The 22,179-nt window shown below is 49.1% G+C and overlaps 2 protein-coding genes and 1 non-coding gene across 3 annotated transcripts; all 3 read left to right on the top strand.

Moving 5' to 3' along the window:
* The first annotated feature begins 5,618 nt into the window (after nt 1–5,618).
* Nucleotides 5,619–7,881, top strand: LOC111256676. Its single transcript, XM_022825028.1, has 5 exons — nt 5,619–5,807; nt 6,385–6,443; nt 6,522–6,594; nt 6,693–6,758; nt 7,395–7,881. The coding sequence occupies exons 1-5, from the start codon at nt 5,619–5,621 to the stop codon at nt 7,467–7,469; spliced, it is 462 nt and encodes a 153-aa protein (XP_022680763.1). The 3' UTR covers nt 7,470–7,881.
* Nucleotides 7,882–8,071: 190 nt separating this feature from the next.
* Nucleotides 8,072–8,143, top strand: TRNAM-CAU. Its single transcript has one exon. It is a non-coding gene; the product is annotated as a tRNA-Met (tRNA).
* A 391-nt stretch (nt 8,144–8,534) lies between these two features.
* LOC101773618 lies at nt 8,535–9,427 on the top strand. The gene has a single exon (XM_004960806.4). The coding sequence runs from the start codon at nt 8,638–8,640 to the stop codon at nt 9,094–9,096; it is 459 nt and encodes a 152-aa protein (XP_004960863.1). The 5' UTR covers nt 8,535–8,637; the 3' UTR covers nt 9,097–9,427.
* The last annotated feature ends 12,752 nt before the right edge of the window (nt 9,428–22,179 follow it).

Raw genomic sequence — 22,179 nt, 5'->3', positions numbered from 1 at the left:
TGAAAAAGCTGCTGTGAGATGTGAGTTGTGAAGAAACTGAAAGCCGTTTGGTTAAAGAACTATGGCTTTTGAAGAAACTGCTGTTAGTAGGCCCCACATGCCATCCATGACCCACATGTCAATCTCCCGTACATCTTCCTCATCCTCTTCCTACACACATCATCATCTTCCTCAAGCCAACGGAGGAGAGCCGCGGGCGGCCGCCCGGCCGCCGGTGTGCAGAGCTCGCGTGCGCTTGGTGGGCCGCAGCGGCGGAGCTCGCGCGCACCTCGACGAGGCCGTGGCGGCGGAGCCCCCCAAATCGCCACCGCCTAGCGCACCCAATGTTGTCGGCCTCCCCTTCCCTCCTCCTGCTCCTCGCCCCCATCCTCCTGCTTGCCTCGCACGCATCCGCAGGCGCCGTCGTGGGGGTCGGGGTGAGCGGCTCAACGAGGATGGCGCACTGCAGAGCACCATCGACTGGGCGTGCGGCCTTTGCACCGGGAGAGGAGGAGGGGCATGGAGAGGAGGGGCCCGAAGAGGGTGCCATCGTCGGGAGCGGTGGAGCGGCGCCGGGCAGGGGAGCGCCGGCGGGTGTGAGGGAGACGAGGCAGTCGGAAGAGAAAAAAGAAGCAAACCGATACAACATAACCAATGGCAGTGGATAAATTTCACGAAAACACAGATCCACAACCGGCCACAACCACTCCTTCCCTACTGTGAAAAATGAACTACTCAAAAGCAGCTTTGAACATGGGAGGAAGTTGGTGACTTTGGTTGGCTTTCAGTTTTTTTTGGTAGCCACAACACTTTGAACCAAAGGGACCTAAGTGTGTCTGACTGTACTTGTGTCACTAGTTGAACCCAAAAAAATCTCAAGTGGTCATTTCCGCACAAAAGCAACTCAGGTTCCTTTAGTGAATCAATCTCGATCTCAACATAGAAATTTCATTTGCATAACACATTGACACTGCCTCAAACTTTTCTTTCAAACAAAGCATTGCAATTTCTTTAGTGTAAGAACCAATCACACATGTCATCGAAAAGAAGATATAAAAAAACTAACAATTGTATGCAATCAGAACCATACAAGCATACAAATATGTCAGGAATGAGTTACACTTGAGAATATCCACATAGCACCATATACAATATGTTGGTCCTGATCTAATAAAAAGAAGCCTTAGTCCTACCAACTTGAATCGTGCCATCCAACTTTCTTGCATGTCCTGCACACGTGTGGCATCCTAGAAACTCTTCGAGCTGTTCAAGTGCACTCAGTTCTTAGGCTGAAATCATATCACTTATTTTAACCCCAAGTGCAAATACGCCATCCATCAAAATCTGTATGACATCCTGCTCCCAAAGTGGCATCCGCTTGTAGTACTGATTCTGCATCTGACAATGCATCCAGCAATTTGAGTGCAGCAACATTGCTCATTTCAAAATTAAATTCCATCCTTCCTGCAAGGTTGAGGTGCATATTATGTGTTACACGTGCCCAGATAAACTACCACAAAAGGAGAACCCCATAAGCACATCTTTTTGCCACGGAATTAAAAGAAATCTTACATATTCCAGAATTTTCCAAAGCATCATTTTCAATATATTTTGCATGCTTTTAAAAGTGAACTACAAAAGATCAGCATTTCCACATATTTGTGCAGTGTTCAACTTCAATCAAGCATCATTCTTTAACTATTTAACAGCAAAAACACACCAGATGCATCTTCTTTCAAGAAAAATGCACATGTTTTTTTTACATTTCGACAATTTAAACTTGGAGAGATCAAAAGAAAACCCAAATAAATATCTAGCATTTATGCATCCTAAATAACATGTACCAGACTTAAGTAATCGATACAATTTGAGAACTAAAAAAACAATCCTCACACCAACAAGAACAGTTGCAGGCCAAAACAATCCTCACACCAACAAGAACACTTGCAGGCTCGTGGCTGAACCTTGGATGTTGCAGCGAACCGAGGCTTCGAGCTAGTCCAGGTGCGATTTGAGAAGATTAAAGCCTGAGGCAAGATGTCAATCCGGCGAGTTGGGTTGCCCGTTGCCATTGGGATCTACAACCGCGCCGCCGCCACCATCATCGCTGTCGCTACCTAAACCATCGTGTGAGCTTCCTCCAAGATGGTCCTGAGCTCGATTAGAGTAGATCCAGTAGATGGATTCCTGGAGGAAACTCAAGTTAATGGAATGGCTAGAGGGGAGGAGCGGCGCTACAGGGGAGCCATAGCCCTGAGCCCCCGACCTAAACCCTTGCTCGATGTGTTTGAAATTTGAAAGGGTGCTCCGTGCGAAGTGTTACAAAGGGAGGCGGGGGGCTAATCGAAAAGTTGGTTGCTAGTTCCGGATGGCTGATCTTGACTCTCCATTTCGCATCCAGCGGTCATAATTCGAGTTTCCAAAATTGCACTGAGCAGCCGGTTTGGACCTGATATTTTCCCAAACTAGAGATGATGACCTCCAAACAAGCACAGCCTCCACCACGCGAGCCAGGCTGAGCAACCAATCACGCGAATATACGAAGATGCTGCATCTTGGGAGCCTGGAGCGGCCTTGTGCAGGATACCAATCAGGCCCATGGATGTTGGGGTTGACTTGTGTCGCGTTGGAGTAGAAACCTCAATCTCGTTTCTAGCAGCCTTATGGTGACTTGGATGCCTGCTGCTGCTGCCATAGTGGGAAGAGGTACGTTGAACCGAACTGATCGGGATCTGTCAATCGAGTTGCTCGTACGCATGCTCCGCCAGTAGAGTCAGTTCTGGTGTACTTGGTTTGTGGCAATGCTCGAGTAATCAGGTCAATGGATGCGATAGCGGCAAGAGGAGTGTGATGATGACGCGATTGAATGGCTTTAAACGCGTGATCCAAGTTCATAATCGGTAGGTCAGACACAAGGCGACGACGATGATCTGCTCGTGCTGCGTTTCTTGTTCGTCGACGATTCCTTTGACTTTCAATCTCTTCTCCTTCTAATTTGCGGTGAGCTCATCCGCCGACACGTCGTTTGGGTGGCACTCACGTCGCAAATGCCTTTCTGGTGGCTCTTCGCGGTCGCCCTCTGGAGGAGCGATGATGGCGAGTAGTTCCCGCTCCGGAGAAAAACTATCCGAGCTTGACGTGACGATCTCTATAGGGCCGTCTTCTTCGTAAATAGGAGACAGAGGGGTACCCTCCTGGTATGGGAGAGTATCGAGGTATGCAACAAGGCGTGACTCATCGTCATTGGCGAGAGCAGATGGCTTCATGTTGGGCTAGTAGACGAACCTGCCTTGAGGAGTAGTTGTGATTACCAAACCCTGTTGCGGACCTAATAAAGGGATTTTCTCATCCAGATCTGAGTAGTAGTAGAGGTCCTCGATCGAATCCGTGTTGGATTGAGATCTAGATAGGATAGCTTGAAAGATAGTACCTGAGTTTCAGAGTCCGAACGAGAATTGACTTGTATCATAGACCGATTCACATGATGGCTTAAGCGCTGGCTCGTGGGAACCAGTCCGACTGGTGGGAGAAGTCAAGTTGTACTCATCCCTTGAGCCTTAGAAGAGGTCAAAAATTTCGTTGAATTTTTAACAAAATCCTCCAAAGCTTGGCGATGGAGATTGATGTCGTAGTGCTTCTCCTCCAGGGCCGGCGCGATGTGGTGGTGGAAGTTTCCAGTGTCGTTCCCGACGCAGACCCAGGAGTCGAAGATGAACGTCGCGCCTTCTTCGAATGCAACGGTGGGCTTGATGATGACTTGAGCCATCGAGTTTGGCGATGGATCTTTTACGAGATCCCCTACCTGGCGTGCCAGTTGTCGGTGTTTAGACCCGGCAACCTACCGAGGGGGTACCCGAGTAGTGTTTTATGCGTGGGGCTCACCGAGATCAGGAACTCAAAGGTGATCTCGAACAAACGATTTAGACAGGTTCGGGCCGCTAATGTCGCGTAATACCCTATGTCCTGTGTGTTGGTTGGATTGTATTGATTGAACTTGTTTGGAGGGGGTCCCTGCCTTGCCTTATATTATCGGGGGTAGGGTTATAGAATACTAGTCGGATTCAACTAGAGAGTTCTACTCTAATTGCTACAAGTAGTTTCCTAATTCTCGATTAGTTCTTGTCCTCCACGTAGACCACGTCGTCCTACACCGTAGTCTTCATGTCTGACACGTCTCGGTGTACAACCCCGTATCTAGGACTGTCCAAGACTCCCGGTGGGTTTCTATGGTCAACAGGTGTAATGCTACACATGGTGTGTACAACAGTAGTAATGATAAATCATCACTGTAAATGAGTTTTTTTGGCAAAGATCCTTTCCAATGTAGCAGGAAATTTGGTTTTTTATGTAACTTAGCTTTGTGAGAGTCACACGTTTCTTATGTTACTGTGTGTTGGAGTCGGCGTACTCTAACCCGGAAGTCTATTTATACGTAGCATGATATTTCTTATACATTAGAGTGGCTTTTTTATATATTTAAATATGTGCTACACATTTAGGTGTTTATTGTGTGTTCATGAATTTGGCTACAATAAGTTTCTAACATGTTTCTATAAAAAAATGGCGATATGTGCCACGCAATAAAAGGTGGTTAAGGGATAGAAGGTTTCAAAATACCGGAAAAAGTGTGATCATACACCCGGGTTAAGAATAGTGGTCAATAACATAGCTTGTTCTACCAAATTTCAAGTGCAAAGAGCACTCTTTGTTTCGTCCAAGAGAAGTGCAATTGCATGAAAAAAAACTTAGTTTTAGAAGCTTTTTGATTGATTGATTACAGTACAAGTTACATTGTTCTTACAAATTAGCCCTTACCTTAAAATTTACTTCTCATTTTACAGGCTATACATCACAAGATACTTGAACTAATAATGTGACTAAAAAGAGAGCATAGTTATACAAATATTTTATGTAGGGTTTTGCTCTAATGCAAACACAAAGTCGTACAACACACATTTGGCATATAACAATAAATATTTATGTAGGATTTTTCTCTAATTCAAACACACATTTTATAGTTGTATGCTTTTTAGTTATAACATTAGATGTCATAGATTATTAAAATAATGATGAAAATAGATAATTTATTTTTTAACATATATTACCATATCCGCTATTAATATGAAAAATTTCAACTTAAAATTCCACTTGTGATGGAAAAAAGACAAATCTCATTAAAGGAGAAATTGGACCAATTGACATGGTGGTGGGTGTAAATTGAAAAAAAACTTTAAGAGGTTATTGGAACTTTTACCATATTGAAGGGAGTAATTTGGACTTTTTATTTTTTCTAATTTTTCTAAGCATACTACTAATTTTAAAATAATTATATCATCACTAAATTTAAAGAAACACTTTTTCATTTCATTTGCAATTTTGCACAATCCTTTACTTGCCACTATCAGCGGCACATATGGTCTCTCAAAGGGACCTTTTCTGTAACCTTTTTCAGAGTGACAACTCTTTGACATACAAGCATTGTTTTTCTTTACATGGCTATCCATGTAGCCATATCTATACCTATTAGCCAAAATGTTTGTCAATTTTAAAATTTAGTTACACTGTTTATTTTAAAAAATATTAATTGAAAAACTTTAAAATAAGACACAAAGGGAAAAAGGATCAAGGATCCCATTCCCATGTTACAAACTTCTGAAATACTTCTCCTGCATGCTCTCGCTTTCCTGCCCTTGTCCTCCCAAATTCAACACGCCGGCGACCTGGTTGTCATTACCTCCTCAACTCCTCCTGTCCTGGCTCCAAGCCACCATCGCACCGCTTGGCCCTTGCGGATCCGCCAGGCTTGGATTGATTTCTTCTTTTGCTTGGTAAGGAAACCCTAGCCCGCCAGGATGGATTGTTCCAACATTAGTTTTTTTCCATGTCCCTTTTCTTTCTTTTCTGTCAGAAGTTAAATCCAAATCTTTACTCCAAGCACTGCCTACTTCATTTTCCAAACAAAATTGGGGTTCAATTGAGCCCATATGCCCCGTTATGTCAGAGGTCCCTAAACGTTTGGCTTTTATTACCCTCCGCCCTGACAAGCAACAGTAAAGAATTCTTCAGGTTCGTCAGGATTGTTCAGTTGCTGAGTCGATTCAGTATAGGTTTAAAGCTTGAGTCGATGTAAACATTGCCATGGAGTAGTTCGCGTGTGTTGACCCGTTTAAATCGGTAGTATCTTTGCAAGGTGTTCTTCAGATGCAAGTATCTGATGTTACATGTGGCTTGCATTTGTAGATTTTATTAGACTGCATACCATAAAGAATCTGCTAGCTGAACTTAGGACATTTTTTTATTGGACAGTGCAGAGTATGCACTGCATGGTGTTTGCGTGTTTATAATTATATAGATGATGTAGTACCATAGCTGATTTGAAGTGATTGTCTGATGGATATTTTGCAGGAAGGAGTATCCAGTTATTTGATGATAATGGAACCAAAGCATTCAGCTGAAATGTGCAAGTAAACTTTCTTGGCTACCCTTTTGGAGTAAATGGATTGTAACTTTAGCTCGTTATATAACATAAAAGGGACCTGCAGGCATCTGGAGAAGCAAAATCAAGCACTAATGGGAACATACCGAGCAATGTCCCACGAGTTGTATAAACTTCAGGTGTGCCCCTAGGCCCTAGATAGTATGAACTTTTATATAAAGATTGTCCTCTAGAAGATGATGTGTAGATAGTCATTTGTTCCCATCATTTAATAAAGGTAGAGGAAGAAACAATCATGCGCGAACTGTATGAGCTTATGTCTGCAGAAGGTCTTCTTCCAAAGGTACATGCCTTTTTTAAGATTTCATCATGTTTGCATTACTCATCAATATGCGGATGATAAATGATCCCAAGGCTACACTATCATAGGCCAAACAACTGAAATTTCATTCTTACTGAAAATATCATGGAAATGATAGAAGAGAAAGTTAGGAACAAAAAGAAGCTGTAATCTCCCCTGTTATGGCCAAATGCCAGTCCGCAGTTCTTACCAAATTCTCGTTTGCTTAGTTCAGTCCTTCAGGTTGAACGGCTAAATGAGTATATCATAAAAAAGGGAAATGCTAATATGTGTTGTGTAGTTTTCAGATTGAGGTGAAATAGCGTTCTTAACAATCATTTTACAGGCATTTATGCACGTATGCTTGTTGACGTTTCCATAACGGGTTACTCATTTGATAAAACAACACCTACTTCCCTGCGTGGACTCCATCACATGTTTTTTTTCTACGGAGCAATTTTTTTGATGGGTCTACATGCTTCTTTTCAATTAAATTGCTTCTTAGGTGCTGCATGCACAGCGATTTCACGCTTTTTGCACGTGACACTCTGATATACTTCATTCTCCTATGTTACTCCCTCATTTCAAGTTTTCAACGCTGCTCTGCCTCATTTAACTAGCTTACCATTAATCATGCAGCACAAGAAAGAAAAGCAACTGGAGAGAGATGCCAAGGAATCAACTCCGGTAGGAAAACAATGGACAGAACCATAGAAAGCAAACTTCAATTTGAAATGTTGATCTTGCACTGGGTTCCTATCCATTCCAATGCGATACCCTGCCACTGCAACTCAAGTTTCAACTATGTTTTAGATATTTGGTGGCAACTTCAGATGTTGGCATGATCTGTATTTTCCGACTGCATAAAGGAATGAACCTTACAGTTTGTTTTGTGAGGAGTCATTTTATTGTTTATCTGTTGCAACCAGATTCACCATTTTTCCTTTTCACGCTTATCTTCTCAAGAGGTTTCTGTATTTTAAGATGGGTTTCCTCGCTGTAGAGCTAGTTGTTCCCTGACGCTTTGGAAACTTTGAGTGTGATCACTTTTTACGGAATTGTGAAGTTTGTATCTGTATCTACAATCGGAATATTTGGATGCCAAGGGAAGTGTTCAACTGTGCTATCACCATGTTAAAGCATTTTAACCATGTTCTACACAATTATGAATTACATGATGCCGAACGCGACCAGTATTTAGTTGGCAGTAAAAAATATCTGACGCTCTAGAATGACCATCAAACGGACGGAGTTCAGTGTGGCATGACCACATGGATCTTATACTTAATTATTTTGGTACATACCTAGATATCAAAATCAGAGTGGCGCAGCGGAAGCGTGGTGGGCCCATAACCCACAGGTCCCAGGATCGAAACCTGGCTCTGATAGGTTTCCGGTGCCTTTTTCTTTTTTGCTGTTTTTTTTTCATTTTATACTGCTCTCTACGTTTCCTACATTTCTTTTCTGTTGCCGGATTTTGCTCCTCTAGCAATACCAATGCCAATGCACTCCTTCATAGATATTCGATAATCACACATTCATGTTCAGAAATCGTAGGAAAACCGTGTGTTTTACTTGTATAGCTGAGTAGCTGACTGCTAACATTGTTATTCCAAGTACTACTTTTTATTGGATTGGATGCTTTTCTTCCACACTTCATAGGATAAACCCGAAATATGTTTATACATACATAAAGAGAATTTTTGCTCTATTCATTGTCACTATTAGTCTTACAAAATCTTTTACAAGCTGATGAAGAGGCGTACCCGGTACCCGTGATTCTGTCAAGATGAACCATTAGGACGATCCAGTTCTGTAGAAACACATCCGAGCCCAAAATTGCTGGACGGGAAGGAACACGAGACGAACCACGCCACGCAAGATGCACCGAAACCCTCGCGCCGTCCTCCGCGCCGCCGTCGCCGCCCTCCTCCGCCCGGCCGCCGCCACCGCCCCCAGCGCGGCGTCCCGCCAAGCCCTACCCAAGGCGACGCCCGCGCCCACGCTCGCAGAGTGGCGACCCCTCCCGGCGGCGGCGCTCCCGGGCAGCGGCAGCCGCCGCGCCTTCTCCTCCTCGGCGGCGGACTACGGCAAGGACGTGGACGAGGTGAACCGCAAGTTCGCGGAGGCGCGGGAGGAGATCGAGGCGGCCATGGAGAGCAAGGAGACGGTCTACTTCAACGAGGAGGCCTCCGTCGCGCGGGACGCCGCCAACGAGGCGCTCGCCGCTTTCGACGCGCTCCTGGCGCGCCTGCCGCCCGCCGACGCTGACTCGCTCCGCCGCTCCATGGGGCTCAAGATGGAGCAGCTCAAGGCCGAGCTCAAGCAGCTCGAGGACTAGGCCGGCGAAAGGTTTGAATTTTGGGAGGAAATTTGGGCGAAGCTAGCTATACATGTTCTTTTCAGATTGAAATTCCTAGGTGTTTTGGTTGGTGAATAATGTAGCCCAACAATCTGTGGAAATGCCAATGTGTTCTTTTTGGTGGCAGATCCGTAGCTAATATGTCATGTTTGCTTGGTTTACCATCTACTCCAATTGGCCACTTTTGAGGCCTTCCATTGATACTAATTAGAAGCTAAACTGGAAATGTGCTCGTGTGTCAGGATTGAGCTTCATTTGCATTTATTCCTGCTTATTACTGAATGATACAATGATGCTTCATTCCTCCTTATATCTGTGGTATTGGCAAAATTTTGAGGTACTTTGTCTTGTGCTCCTGAAATTGGCAGCTTCTAGGCCTTACATTGACACAGAATACTGAAGAATAGGATAAGCTGGGCCGTTAATGTTTTCCTGTGTAAACAGTGAGCTTCATTTGCATGTATTCTTGCTTTAATGCTTAACATTCTTATCTGATCTTGAGGTGTTTCTTCTTAGTGAATAAATGAATCAGTCAAAAACTGCTAATAGCAATGTGAGATCATTTTAAGCTAGAAGCTACAAGTATCATGTCTTCCTTTGTTATTGTTTGGAAAAAACTGTTGATAGGCATGTCTTCTCGTGTGATTATTTGGAAAAACTGCTAATCATCCTGACAGATTTTATAACCTATAAGATCTGATCCCAGTGTTGTGACTTTAGGTGCTCTGGTAGTACCTCATTTACATGGAACCATCTCTTCCTTGAGATCACTGGCATCTGTTAGTCCATGTTGCTCATGCCCCAACGGAGACAATAGACAAGCCACTAGCAGGGGCCCAAGTAGCTTATTGCGCCTTATGTGGGTAGGAAAAATGAGAGCACCCTGAGTCCCTGAGATTGCATGTATTTACCCGCGCCTGCCACTACATAAGTAGGATGAACTTCTTTCTTCCCGTCTGGCCCCTCCCCATTCATTTCATTCTCCACGAGCTAGGGGTTTGCTGGTCCAGCAACTCCGTGTTGGTTGCTGACGCGGTGACGCCAGGAGGGAAACAAATCAGTCGTTGATGCCAAACTCTTCAAACATCCCTGTGCAGCCGGTTCCCCCAGCCTCATCCTCGTGTTCAGGAGCTAGGTTACCCAGTACCCAGCGGCCCCAAAGTTCGATACCCCCCCTGTCGCATATCTCCTTTGACCCCAGGATACCTCCTGCCCCACCTGTTCTCCAGAGAAACAACTGCACGGCGCCAAGCTAAGGTACCATTTCTACTCTTTTCTTGTTCTTAGCTCTGTTAATAATGGATTTGATTTGGCCTGTCTCGGCTTGCACGGGCAGGGAAGAAAAAGCCAAAGCCAAAATAGTAGCGTTCATGGTCTCATCTCATAGAGCACAGCATGATTTCTCTGTTGAAGTAGCTGGCAGGCTGGAACAGCAACCAATATGCCATGTATCACTGTAGAGATGAAGCCTGTCAGTTCACTAAGAATTATTGTATGTAAAATGGATTTAGATGGTTGGTGCTGGTTGATGTGAGTGCTGTAAATATTATGATGCATGGAAGAGGATGAAAATTGCAGAGTGATGGTGATTTTTTTGCTTGACAGGTGGGGTCATGTTCTGAATTTTTTGGTTGCATTGTGCTACTATGTTCTGATCTTTTTCCTTGCTCATGAATTACTGCAGGTTGATCCAACTTGTTAAGTTTCGGTAATAACTCCTTGAGTACTAGATGATTTGCTCAATTTTTTTTCATGTAATGGATCTGCTAATGATGTGTGCCTAGCTGTGTCTCCGTGCGCGTGTGCGTTTTTTCTGTTATATATCTAATGGTTTAATTTTTTAAAGTTTCTTTTCCATATCTATATTTTTATATTATTGTCATGTGCCAATACGAATAGAAACAAACCCTCAGTCACTATTTGTTTGTGTTATATAATCCTAGGGATATTTCATACATTTCTCAATTTGCGATAGAACTCAATAAGTCACCAGCACATAAAAATGCCAGGCCGAAAAATACCCAGCTTCTCCAGGTGGCTGCTTTTCCAGGCAGCTAGCCTAGCTTTGGCAGGGTTGTTGCAAAGCTAGGAGATCACTCGTAGCCGAGCTTTGACAGACGGGGATCTTTTCAGCGCCTACCGGGTTTAGTATGACAAGTCCATTCTTCATACAATTTGATTACTTTGTGCTAATGCTAGTCAGAAAGAAAGAAGTGCGCTTTATTGGAATCCCTCTGTTTATGTCGAACACATTTTTTTTAATTCAGGATCTGGGATTTCTCGAACATATAGTTTCTCTTCTAACGGGGCACATTCTTTTTTAAAATTTTTTGGAAAACTTACATGAATCAGATATCGCTCCCTGATTTATTGTAGTTCTTTGTTCTTTGTTTCTTTCGTTGCCTTGTTTATTCCGTAGTAGACACTTGCCTTTTTCATTTGGTTGGAGTCTCTACACATTTTTTTATTGTGGACCAAAGCCCTTGGTTTATCGGAATCCTATTTTGGGAAAATTGGTTCTAGCGTTGAAAGATCGTGACTTCCGTAAAATACTATTGAAAGACATGGGTCCTGTAAAATACCATTGAAAGATGCAAATCTCAACTGAAATACCAATATGCAGATCTCAAATGAAATACCAATATGTTAGATTTCAGGATCAGCTCTGGACAAAAATACCCCCAAACCGATACCTAGCGACTGGAAACATAAACTTGGATCAGCTCTGCTAACTTGACAAAAATACCCCCAAACCGGTACCTAGCGACTAGAGACAAAAATGCCTCCAAACCGGTACCTGGCGACTAGAAACATAAGAAACAATCACGGGGCCTCAATTGACAGCATTTCAACACAAGCTCACTATACAAGTCACCACATGCACTAAATATTGACCAAACATATGAAAAATATTATTCTGGTTCAAACTAATATTGACCAACACATCCTGCAAGCAACACAGTGACTAATGAAACACATCCTACAACCAATATAGTGCAATGGTCCAACACATACAGGAGCCAACTTAGGTTCAGTACACATACAGGAGCCAACTTAGGTTTAGTACAGGAACCATATTGCTCTGGGAAAATTGGTTCTGTAGCATCGAAAGATCACGACTTCCGTAAAGTACCACTGATAGACATCTGACCCATAAAATACCATTAAAAGGTGTAGACCTCAACTGAAAATACCAATCTATTAGATTTCAGCGTCAGCTCTGTTAACTTGGACAAAAATGCCCCCAAGCTGGTACATGACGACTAGAAACATAAGAAACAAGCACAGTGCCTCAACTGACAACATTTCAACACAAGCTCACTGTACAAGTCACCACATGCACTAAATATTAACCAAACACATGAAAAATATTATTATAGTTCAACATATGAACTAATATTGACCAACACATCTTGCAAGCAACATAGTGACTAATGAAACACATCCTACAACCAATATAGTGCAATGGTCCAACACATACAGGGGCCAACTTAGGTTCAGTACACATACATGAGCCAACTTAGGTTCAGTACAGGAACTATATTGCTCTGGTCCAACACATGCAGAACAAGACATGCTCAAAATAGGTTCAGTACATAACTTTTTCATATAGCAACGGTTCAATAAAATGATTCAAGATCACACTAGCCTAGTTTATGATGACCCTCCTAGCAATGCCTCCCGGTGATATATCTAGTTGTGCTGCCATTCTTCTTGTTGTTGGCCTGGACTCATAGGTGTGCTTGGTGGTCTTGTTGGTGTAGAAACTGAAGCTGCCATCCTTCTTGTTGTTGGTCCTGGACTAACTAGTGCTTGAATGGCTAAGGAAGTAGAGGGGCTAGCTGTAGCTGTACCAGGTGCTTGAGTGACTAAAGAAGTAGAGGTTATTCTTGTACCATTCTTCTTGGACTTTAGAAGCATTATTGCATTTTGAAGTACCACCTCCTCCCTTTCTTTTACTACAGAACAACAATGTAATGAAGTAGAGGTTGTCTCTTTCATATGTAGTATGTGCAGCAAATACAACATCTTTCATTATAGTGGCTTCATCACTTGGTACAGCATCAGGATTTGTACCTTCATATACCTTCCCTCTCTTCTCCACTTTCTTCTTTTCATTTTGTTGCTTCTTGAAATATCTCCATTCTTCATCTGCTCCAATTAGATCATCTCCCTTAGGGTCAAAACCATGGTCTATATAGTGCTCCTTCTCCTCCTCCTCTACTCTAGCAGGACCAACTGATGAAACCCCAAGTTCTGGTTCATCTGCCCATTCTTGACCTTCATATTCTACACCTACAACTTTACCTGACCTTCATTGCTGACTAGAACTTGCACGTTATTATCCTCATCTATGACCTGACTTTGATCCTCCATTTGAGTGACATTCCTAGCAACACCAACATGTTGACATCTATCAACAGTCATGATGAACTTCACAATTTTTGAAACCCGCAGCAAGGTAAGAAGCTCTTGATCAGTAACAAGGCGAGTTGTTTGAAATTTTTGATATGCAAACAAAAAATTTGCCTTCTGGTTGCTTGCCCAAGTAAAGTGTTTGAAAACATCCTTCTCCATGTCAATGATAGAGTACTCATCTGAATCTACCCACCACTCAAACATCTACCCTTTTGGTACACCGCTCGACCATCTTCAATAGTTGAGAAGGAGGATACATCAATCACTACTCTACAAGCATTGTTCTCATCGATCTTAGAAATAGTAGCAGTGTAGAAATTAACAACACTTCTAAGGGATCCCCACTTTTAATCCATCTGACTCATTTGTTGCAATTCCCGTTGAAGCAGAACTATTTAGTTCCAATCGCATACCAAAATCGATCCACGTATCTGACAACACGCGTGTTTTACAACTAATTTCTACAATACAACTAATCTCCTAGAAGCATATAAAGAACAAAGAGCAGTAATAGGGATATGACGAGCTAGGGTTTCAGTCTTACCCTTCGGGGATCTCCATTGGATGCATCTGACGACCTTGGGCTTGAGGGGCCGCCTAGGGATGCTAGATTGGGCAACGGACAGTGGCAAATCGAAAGGCGGGCGGCGGGCGGGCGGGCACTGGCGGAGGGTGCCCAGCCGCGGGTCTGCCTCGAGGGTGGCCGCCTGGGAATGCTCGTGCACCAGGACTCCCACCTACAGGGACGGATGGGCGGGGTCGCAGGTGCTGGGAAGGGTGGCGTCGTAGGTGCTGGGTTGGGTGGCGCTGCCAGGTGGGAGGGTGACAGGTCTAGGCGAGGAGAGGGGAGGACAATGGGTGTAATGACCTGGATTAATTAAGTCAAGTTTAATTTTAAGACAAATTCCCTAATCTGGTTGACTCAGCTTTTCTTGAGCTATACCGGCTAAGTCTGGTTTTCAGCCCAACCTAGCACCTTAGGGAGGGTTTATCCTTGGAAAGACGAGCTGAACATCCAGAATCCTTTTGTAGAAGTTGGAGAACGAAGTCCCTACTTTAACTTTGTTAATTGGACCTTGCTCCAATCCATCCTCGGAACTTCCCAAACCTGCAACGTAAATCAGCCCCGACCCCTGAAACCCAGCAAACTGCCGTTCTCTCTAAGTCCCGAAACCAGTGTTCCTCCAAACTCTGGAGCTTTGGATCCCCAAATCCACTGCATTTTTGGACTTGATCCGATTACAAGAGTTGGGCCTTAGCCTGAGTACTACAACTCTTGTTATAGGAGTCAAAGTGGTGAAGATTGGAACTTGGGAGATCAAGAGGCTGGAAAATGGACCCAGAAAATGGATCCCACGGATCTCTCGGGCCAAGCGCGCCAGAGCGCGTGTGCGCCCTATTTTAGAGTGCCGCCACTGCGTGGCGTAACCTCACCGACGAGCGCCGCCTTGCCCAGTCGCCGGCCGCGACAAGATGGAGCAGCGCGCCTCTTCCCTAGTCGTGCGGAGAAGCGTCCTACAGACTTTTCCTCCCCGTGTCGTCTCGCCCGAGACCTTGCCGCACACTCCTCTACTTCACACGCAAGTGCTGCCGCCTGAGCTCTCTGTGGAGCTCCCCTTCTGTCCAACACCCCGCCAGCCGCTTCGCATTCCTTCGCGCAGCGCTAAAGCTTGCTTGTTGTCCACAAGAAGCACCACCACCGCCGGAACACCGCCGGACCTCGCCGCCACCCGAACCTAAGCGCCTTTCGTCGTTCCGCCTGAGCTTGCTTCTTCCCGACCCAAAGACTTCGTCAGTAGGCCCAATGGTAAGCTGCCGACCCCTTCCCAGCTCGCCCAACCCTTTCCGTCTCGCCCGACCCCTGTCAGTTTCGCCCGACCCCTGTCTGTTTCGCTCGACCCTATCTGTTTCGCCCGACCCCTGTCCGCCTCGCCCGAGAGCTCGGCTGTATCCTTTTCTTTTGACTGAGGGTATCTGTGTAAAATTTCGGGGACTTCTCTGTGTTCAGTCTAAGGACCCCGGTACAGTTATTCTTTAGGTTGAAGGGTCAGATCGCAAGTTTTCCTCCGATCCGACTCTTTTATCCTGTTCTAAATTAACAGAAGTTTGGGAAATTCATCTTAAATCGAGGAAAAATCAGAAAAATGTGAAATCACTTGGGTTGGAATCCTCTTTCTGAGTAGAATCCAATAAAGTGGATTTCACACTTTTTCTATAGTTTTGCTACAGTTTGTAGGCTAAATCTTACAAGTATTGTTGAAATAACCGTCTAAGTGTTTTAATCCTTGCATTTGCATTCCGTATAGAGCTAAACCTCGCTGACGGCACGTACGAGCTGCACCCAGTGCCAGAAGACGGAGTTGTAGCCGAGCTGCCGCCTGCAGGAGCTGAAGCCGAGAGCGCCAAAGACCCGTTCGCTTCCACCCCACTTGAAGGCAAGCCCCGGAGCATAACCCAGTCTTTCTAAACTTGCGCATGCCTTCATTTCTAACCTCGCCGGATGAACTGTGGTGCTCGTTGAGCTGCGAATGGGTCGGTTTGAGTGGGGTTCCGGTCCCCGTTCGGGGGGGGGGGTCCGGCTTGGGCCAAGCTGGTGGCGTACCCCAGATTCCGGCCGGCCAGTTCATATAGTTCCCAAGTCCGTCCGATCGGATCCGGGGGCTCGTTGCCTTTCTTCGTGGAAAAACCATGAACTTTGATGCCGGTCCGGACTCGAACGTGAGGTCGGGACGCCCTAGGCTGTCGTGTGCCCGGGTGATGGCCGCTAGCGGACTCGTCCCTTCTCACCCCTCGCTCGGGGATGTCCTGGGGCGGCTGTTGGACCGTAGTGGGCCAGCCTTCAAACCCCTGGACCGTAATGGGTCGTAGGGGTGTTTTCAGCCCCGTATCCCTTTTTTACCTATTGGTGGGCCTTGGGCCGGACGTGGAGGAGGTTGTGCGCGTGCGTTCTCTGGGAGGCGAAGTGGCGGAAGGTGCCGGCCCATGAAATGAGGGAGGCGGAGATGTTTTCCTGCAGCAGATCGTGTGCACGGATTCCGAAAAAGGCGGGCGTACCTAGCGCTGCATTAACTACGACAAGACCGCCCCTTTCGCTTCCCACGCACCCACCTATAAGACGGGGGGTCTGCCTCGCCGGTTCTGCCCGCACCTGTTCTCCAACCTTTTTGCCTTCTCGTGGGCCCTTTGCCTTCTTGTGTGCCGTTCGCCTTCCTCTGCTTAGCGCAGCAGCTTTCCTCGCCCTCTGCCGTCGAACCTTTCTCCCCTTAGCGATGGAGTCCTGGACGCGCTCGAGCTTCGATACCTCGCGCGCCGATGGCCTCATGAGGAAAGGCCTCCTCTGCGAGAGGACCGAGAGGGACAAATGGCGGTTCCCCGAGAGGGAAGATGTGCCGAGTCAGCCCGGCGGCTACGTCGTTTCGTTCACGCACTTCCACGAGAGGGGGTTCGCGACCCCGCCGAGCCGTTTCTTCCGCGGGTTGCTGCAATACTACGGGATCGAGCTGCAGCATCTCAATCCCAATGGGATCCAACACATCGCGGCATTCGTCACGCTGTGCGAGGGGTTCTTGGGCATCGAGCCTAACTTCTCGCTCTGGAAGTACTTCTTCACGGTCAGCCTGTACCTAGAGGATTGAGAAGAAAGGGAGCCATTAGCGGACAACCCCGGTGCTGATAAGGTGCGCTGCCATCCACCTGCGCCAAAACCGCGCCAAGGAATATATGGTGATGAAGACCACGACGTCCCAAGTGGGGTGGCATCAGCAGTGGTTCTATGTGAAGAACTACTCTGATTACCCCTTGCCGACGTTCACCGGCCGCGTCATCAAAACGGCGTCGGAGCTGTGGTCGTACGGTCCGGTCGAGAAGGAGAAGAAGCGGATCGCCGGTCTGCTTCAGGCCATCGAGCACCTGAACGAAAAAGGTCTGACCGGGGCTGGAGTCATCGGGGTGTACCACGCTCGGAGGGTGGCGCCGCTGATGCTCCGGGTTCGCTCACTTGCCGACATGGTTCCCGGCGCGCCGACCAAGGGCACCGTCCTTGCGACGGGCGTGCTTGCTGACACTGAGATCCGGCAGCGAGTTCGGGAGGTGCTGGACGACAAGGACGCCGATTACCCGATGCCCAGTCACCCTCCGATGCGCCTGGACGAGAATTTCGTCGAGCTGGTTAGGACTTTGCGCTCTCGTCTTTCTCTCCTGCATTTCTTGGTTCGTCGCTCTGATGCGGAGTTCTCGTGTCTGCAGGGCGACATGACCTGGGTCGTGGACTCGCGCCCGCTAGTGCTAGAGGACGCAGAGCGGCAGCAGCAGAACCGCCTCCTCGCCGAGAAGCAGAAGAGGTGTAAGGACAAAGAGACGGGGAGGAAGAAGAAGAAGGCCGCCAAGGAGCTCCAACGGTGGCGGCGGGGCAAGGTCGTGTCGGACGATGATGACAACAACGATAAGGATGAGGAGGAGGAGGAAGAGGAGGAGGAGGAGTATATTCTGGCCCCCCGGCCGGGCGCGCTCGTCATCCGGGAGCAGCACCCCCAACCGGCCGCGGGGGACAAGCCGAGCGGACCACCTACCCAGGACCCGACCCTGCAGGGCTCTGGGGCCTCGCCCCAGGGGTCGGCGCAGGGCGCACCTCGGGAGTCGATGGAGCCGACCCCCGACCCTCTGCCTGCGTCACGCGAGCAGAGGAGTAGGGCCAAGCGGCCGCTGCCAGATGCCTCGGGGTCGGCGTCGAGCTCGGAGGCGAAACACGCCCGTCGTCCTCGCGCTGAGGGGGTGTAAGTGGAGATTCCTCGCGCACCTTATTCCTTTCCTAGCATGGAGCTGTTTTTGATGATGTTGTTGTTGTTTCACAGCGCCACCGCTCGGGACTTCATCCCGCCGCTGACGCCGAAGAAGGCGCTACGGGTGTTGTCCACCTCCGCGGGGCGAGCTGTGACTCCACCGGCGGCGAGCGGCGGTGTTGCCAGGGAGACCGCGGGTCCTACCGCGGAGGCGGCCCTTGCGACGGCGACTGGAGGAAGGGTGTCGTAGTCGAGCACAGGGAAGGGTTCGACCCCTGCTCCACCTTCTACCTCTGCGGCCGATCCTGCGGGACAAGGTGTTGCCCCTAGGGTTCCTTCGGCCGGCGAGGTGATAGACTTCGTCGACGAGGCGGAGGAGGAGCCTATGGGGGAGGTGTCGGCCGCGAAGGGGGCTCCGACGGCGACGGCAGAGATGGTGGAGGTGATGGGGGCAGTTGCTCCAGTGGTCGCGGCTGAGATGGCGACGGCGGTGGAGGAGGGAAAGTCTGCCCCTGCGGCCGCGATGGGGACAGCGACGGCGGTGTAGGCGGGGACACCTGCCCCAGGGGCCGCGACGGAGACGGCGGCGGCGGGGACGCCTGCCCCAGCGGCCGTGACAGAGGCCGCGGCGGCGGCGGAGAGAGCGGGACGCACGTCGGCGTCGACGACGGCCGCGACGACTTTGATAGAGACAGCGGCGCATGTGCCGGGGTCGTCGACGAGGCCGGCAACGTTAGGGGTAGTGGTGCCTGCCCCGGTGGCGGCATCGGGGACAGTGGCGCCTGCCCCGGCGACGGCGTCGGGATGGCGGTGCCGGGGTCGGCCAGAGCGGCTGCCACCCTTGTCCCGGTTAATCCAGTCCCCAAGGCGTGGGGTGGGCCTACCCTGCGCTGGAGGTCCCGTGAGGACCCGCAGAGGCCCCTCTTCGTGCTGGATGATGCCGAGGAGTGGGGTAAGTGGCAGGCGGTGCACGCCGGCTTGCAAATGTCCGTGCTGCCCTATCTTCCGTGATGGGGGAGTTGGACGGCGTCGTCGTCCTCGGTGGCCAGGTACGGTGTTCTCCCCGGTGGTTATTTTCCTCTCGTTTCTCCGTTGCTGAACATAAATTGTTTTGTAGGCCCTCCAGGAATGTAGTCGGGGGAAGTCCGAGTTCCTCCGGCTCGAGCGGGGGCTCTGGGATCGCTTCTCCGCGGAGAGGCAGCGGACAAGGGAGCTGACCGCGCAGCTCGCCGCCGCTCAGCAGGTCATTACCGACCTGCGTAGGCGCGAGCAGGCGGCGTGGGAGGACGCACGTCGGGCGGAGGATAAGTTCCAGGCCGTCGTCGAGAAGGCCCACCATGATGCCGAGGAGCTCGCACGGCTTAAGGGAGACCATGAGACCCTTCAGAAAACTGTTGAGCGTATCCGGCGTGAGCGGCAGAAGGCTTGGCAGGAGCGGGACTCCGAGGCGATCCGGAAGGCTGAGGCCGAGAAGGTGGCGGCCGACCTTGGGGCGGAGGTCAGTCAGCTCCATGTGCAAGTGCAGGGGCTTCAGGCCGCCGTGACCCAGGGGCTCGACCGGGAGCGTCAGCTGAAGGCTCAATCCGAGGGTAAGGCTCTTCTCATTCCTTTGTTTTTGTAGCTTTGTGATGGTTTCTGACTTGGCGAATTTTTGTGGACGTGCCTCACAGCCGACCTTGCCCGGCTGAGGGAGATCCTCGATGCGGAGCGCGCCGAGCACGGCAACCTGCGGGACGTGGTCCGCGTTGTCTGCGACGGCCTTGGCGTGGTCCAGGGGGAGGGAACGAGCTCGTTGGCGACTCGTGTCCTTGGGGCGTACCGGCGGGCTCGTGAGATTGCTCAGGAGGCGCTCCACGTCGGCGTGAGGCGGGCCTTCGGCGTGTTCGGCTCCCACTACTCCGGCATCAACTTCGCCGGGATGAGCGAGGGGTACGCCTCCGGCTACTCCAAGGCCGAGCTGGACGACATCGACGTGTCGGTGCTCAACCCAGCGGAGGCCTTGGCGAAGCTTCTGGAGGATGAGGCCATCCCGCCGGAGGACCCAAGGACAAGTTAGCTGTATCGGGCTTAGATGCCCAGAATATGTAAATATGTTAGTCAACTTTGAACTTGCTTTTGTGATGGCCGCAGAGGCCTTTTCTATAACTTGTCGAAAAATGTTTTCGATCCTCTTTCTATTTTTTGGGTTTGGAAAGATTAGAGTGCGGGTCGGACGCGTCAGTAAGTGCTGATGAGCGAAGGCACCTTAGCCGCTGGGGCGTAGGTTTTTCACGGTCCGATCAGTCTTGCCTGAGTGTCTTGTGCACTCTGTCTTTTTCACGCCCAAACGTTTAGGAAGAGGGTCGGCTCAGAAAGAAATGGTGTTTTGAGAAGATGCCAAGTGACCTAGGCCGGAACCCCTGATAGCCCCCGAGGGATATGCGACCCTGGGGCAGAGCCAGGGTCGGATATCCCTAAGCTCGGCACGAAACTCGAACGAGATCAACTCAAAACTACCTTTTTCTGTGAATTAACAAGTTACAGAAGTATGTACGTACAAACTTGGAAACAATAACTAAGGGTAGAAGCGTCTTAGCTGCTTTATGTTCCAAGCGTTGGTGAAGATCTGCCCGTCGGGGGTTGCCATCTTGTACGTGCCTGGCCGTAGTACTTGCGCGACTATGAAAGGATCTTCCGACGGAGGGGTCAGCTTGTGCCGGCCTCTGTTGTCCTGGAGGAGGCGAAGCATGAGGTCACCGACGTTGAAGGCTCGGCCTCGTACCTTGCGGCTGTGGTATCGTCGTAAGGCCTGTTGGTACTTGGCCGAGTGCAGCAGGGCCACATCGCGTGCTTTGTCGAGCTGGTGTTGCACGTCCTTGAGCGATGCCTGGTTCCCTTGTTCATCGTACGCCTTAACCCTCGGTGACCCGTACTCCAGGTCGGTGGGGAGGATTGCCTCAGACCCGTAGACCATGAAGAATGGGGTGGAGCCAGTGGGGAGCTCCGCGACCCACTGGCCACCAAACTTTTTGAGGCGGTCGAAGATCTGTGGCTTGAGACCCTGGAGTATCATGCTGTTGGCTCGCTTGACCTGCCCGTTCGTGCAGGGGTGTGCCACGGCCGACCAGTCCACTCGGATGTGGTGGTCGTCGCAGAACTTGAGGAACTTCTTCCCAGTGAACTGCGTGCCGTTGTCCGTGATGATGGAGTTGGGGACTCCGAAGGATGGATGATGTCGGTGAAGAATTGTACCGCCTACTCGGATTTGATCTGCGCGACGGGCCTTGCCTCAATCAACTTTGAGAATTTGTCAACGGCGACAAGTAAGTGGGTGAAGCCCCCGGGCACCTTCTTGAAGGGTCCGACGAGGTCCAAATCCCAGATCGCGAACGACCACGTGATGGGGATGGTTTGGAGCGCCTGTGCGGGCAGATGGGTTTAGCGCGCAAAGAATTGGCACCCCTCATAGGTGCGCACCATGTGGGTGGCGTCGGCCACTACCGTCGGCCAGTAGAAGCCTTGTCGGAAGGCGTTCCCGACGAGGGTTCTTGGCACGGCGTGGTGGCCACAGGCCCTAGCGTGGATGTCCTGTATCGACGCCTTCTGTAACATCCGCATAAATTACCAACTAAAATCACCCGTTAAAAATCGTCTTTAAAATCTTTTTACCGCTGAGCTCCCGGAAATCGAAAATCTCCCCGGCGATTTCGCCGTCCCGGCACCCAAGCCGACCCCTATCTCTTTATCCGTGCTCGTATTTTCTGCCGCGTGCCGTTGTCAGACGCCACGTGCGTGCTCCGACCGCGTGCCGCAATCGCCGCCGGTCCCTTTCTTTTTCTTTCTCCTTCCCCTCCCCTTTTCTTTTTCTTTTTCCTACTTCTCCTCC

This window comes from Setaria italica, chromosome III (genome assembly GCF_000263155.2).
Source record: "Setaria italica strain Yugu1 chromosome III, Setaria_italica_v2.0, whole genome shotgun sequence".
Taxonomy (NCBI): domain Eukaryota; kingdom Viridiplantae; phylum Streptophyta; class Magnoliopsida; order Poales; family Poaceae; genus Setaria; species Setaria italica.
The sequence above is the reverse complement of the archived record's forward strand: the minus strand, read 5'-3'. Positions and strand labels throughout refer to the sequence as shown.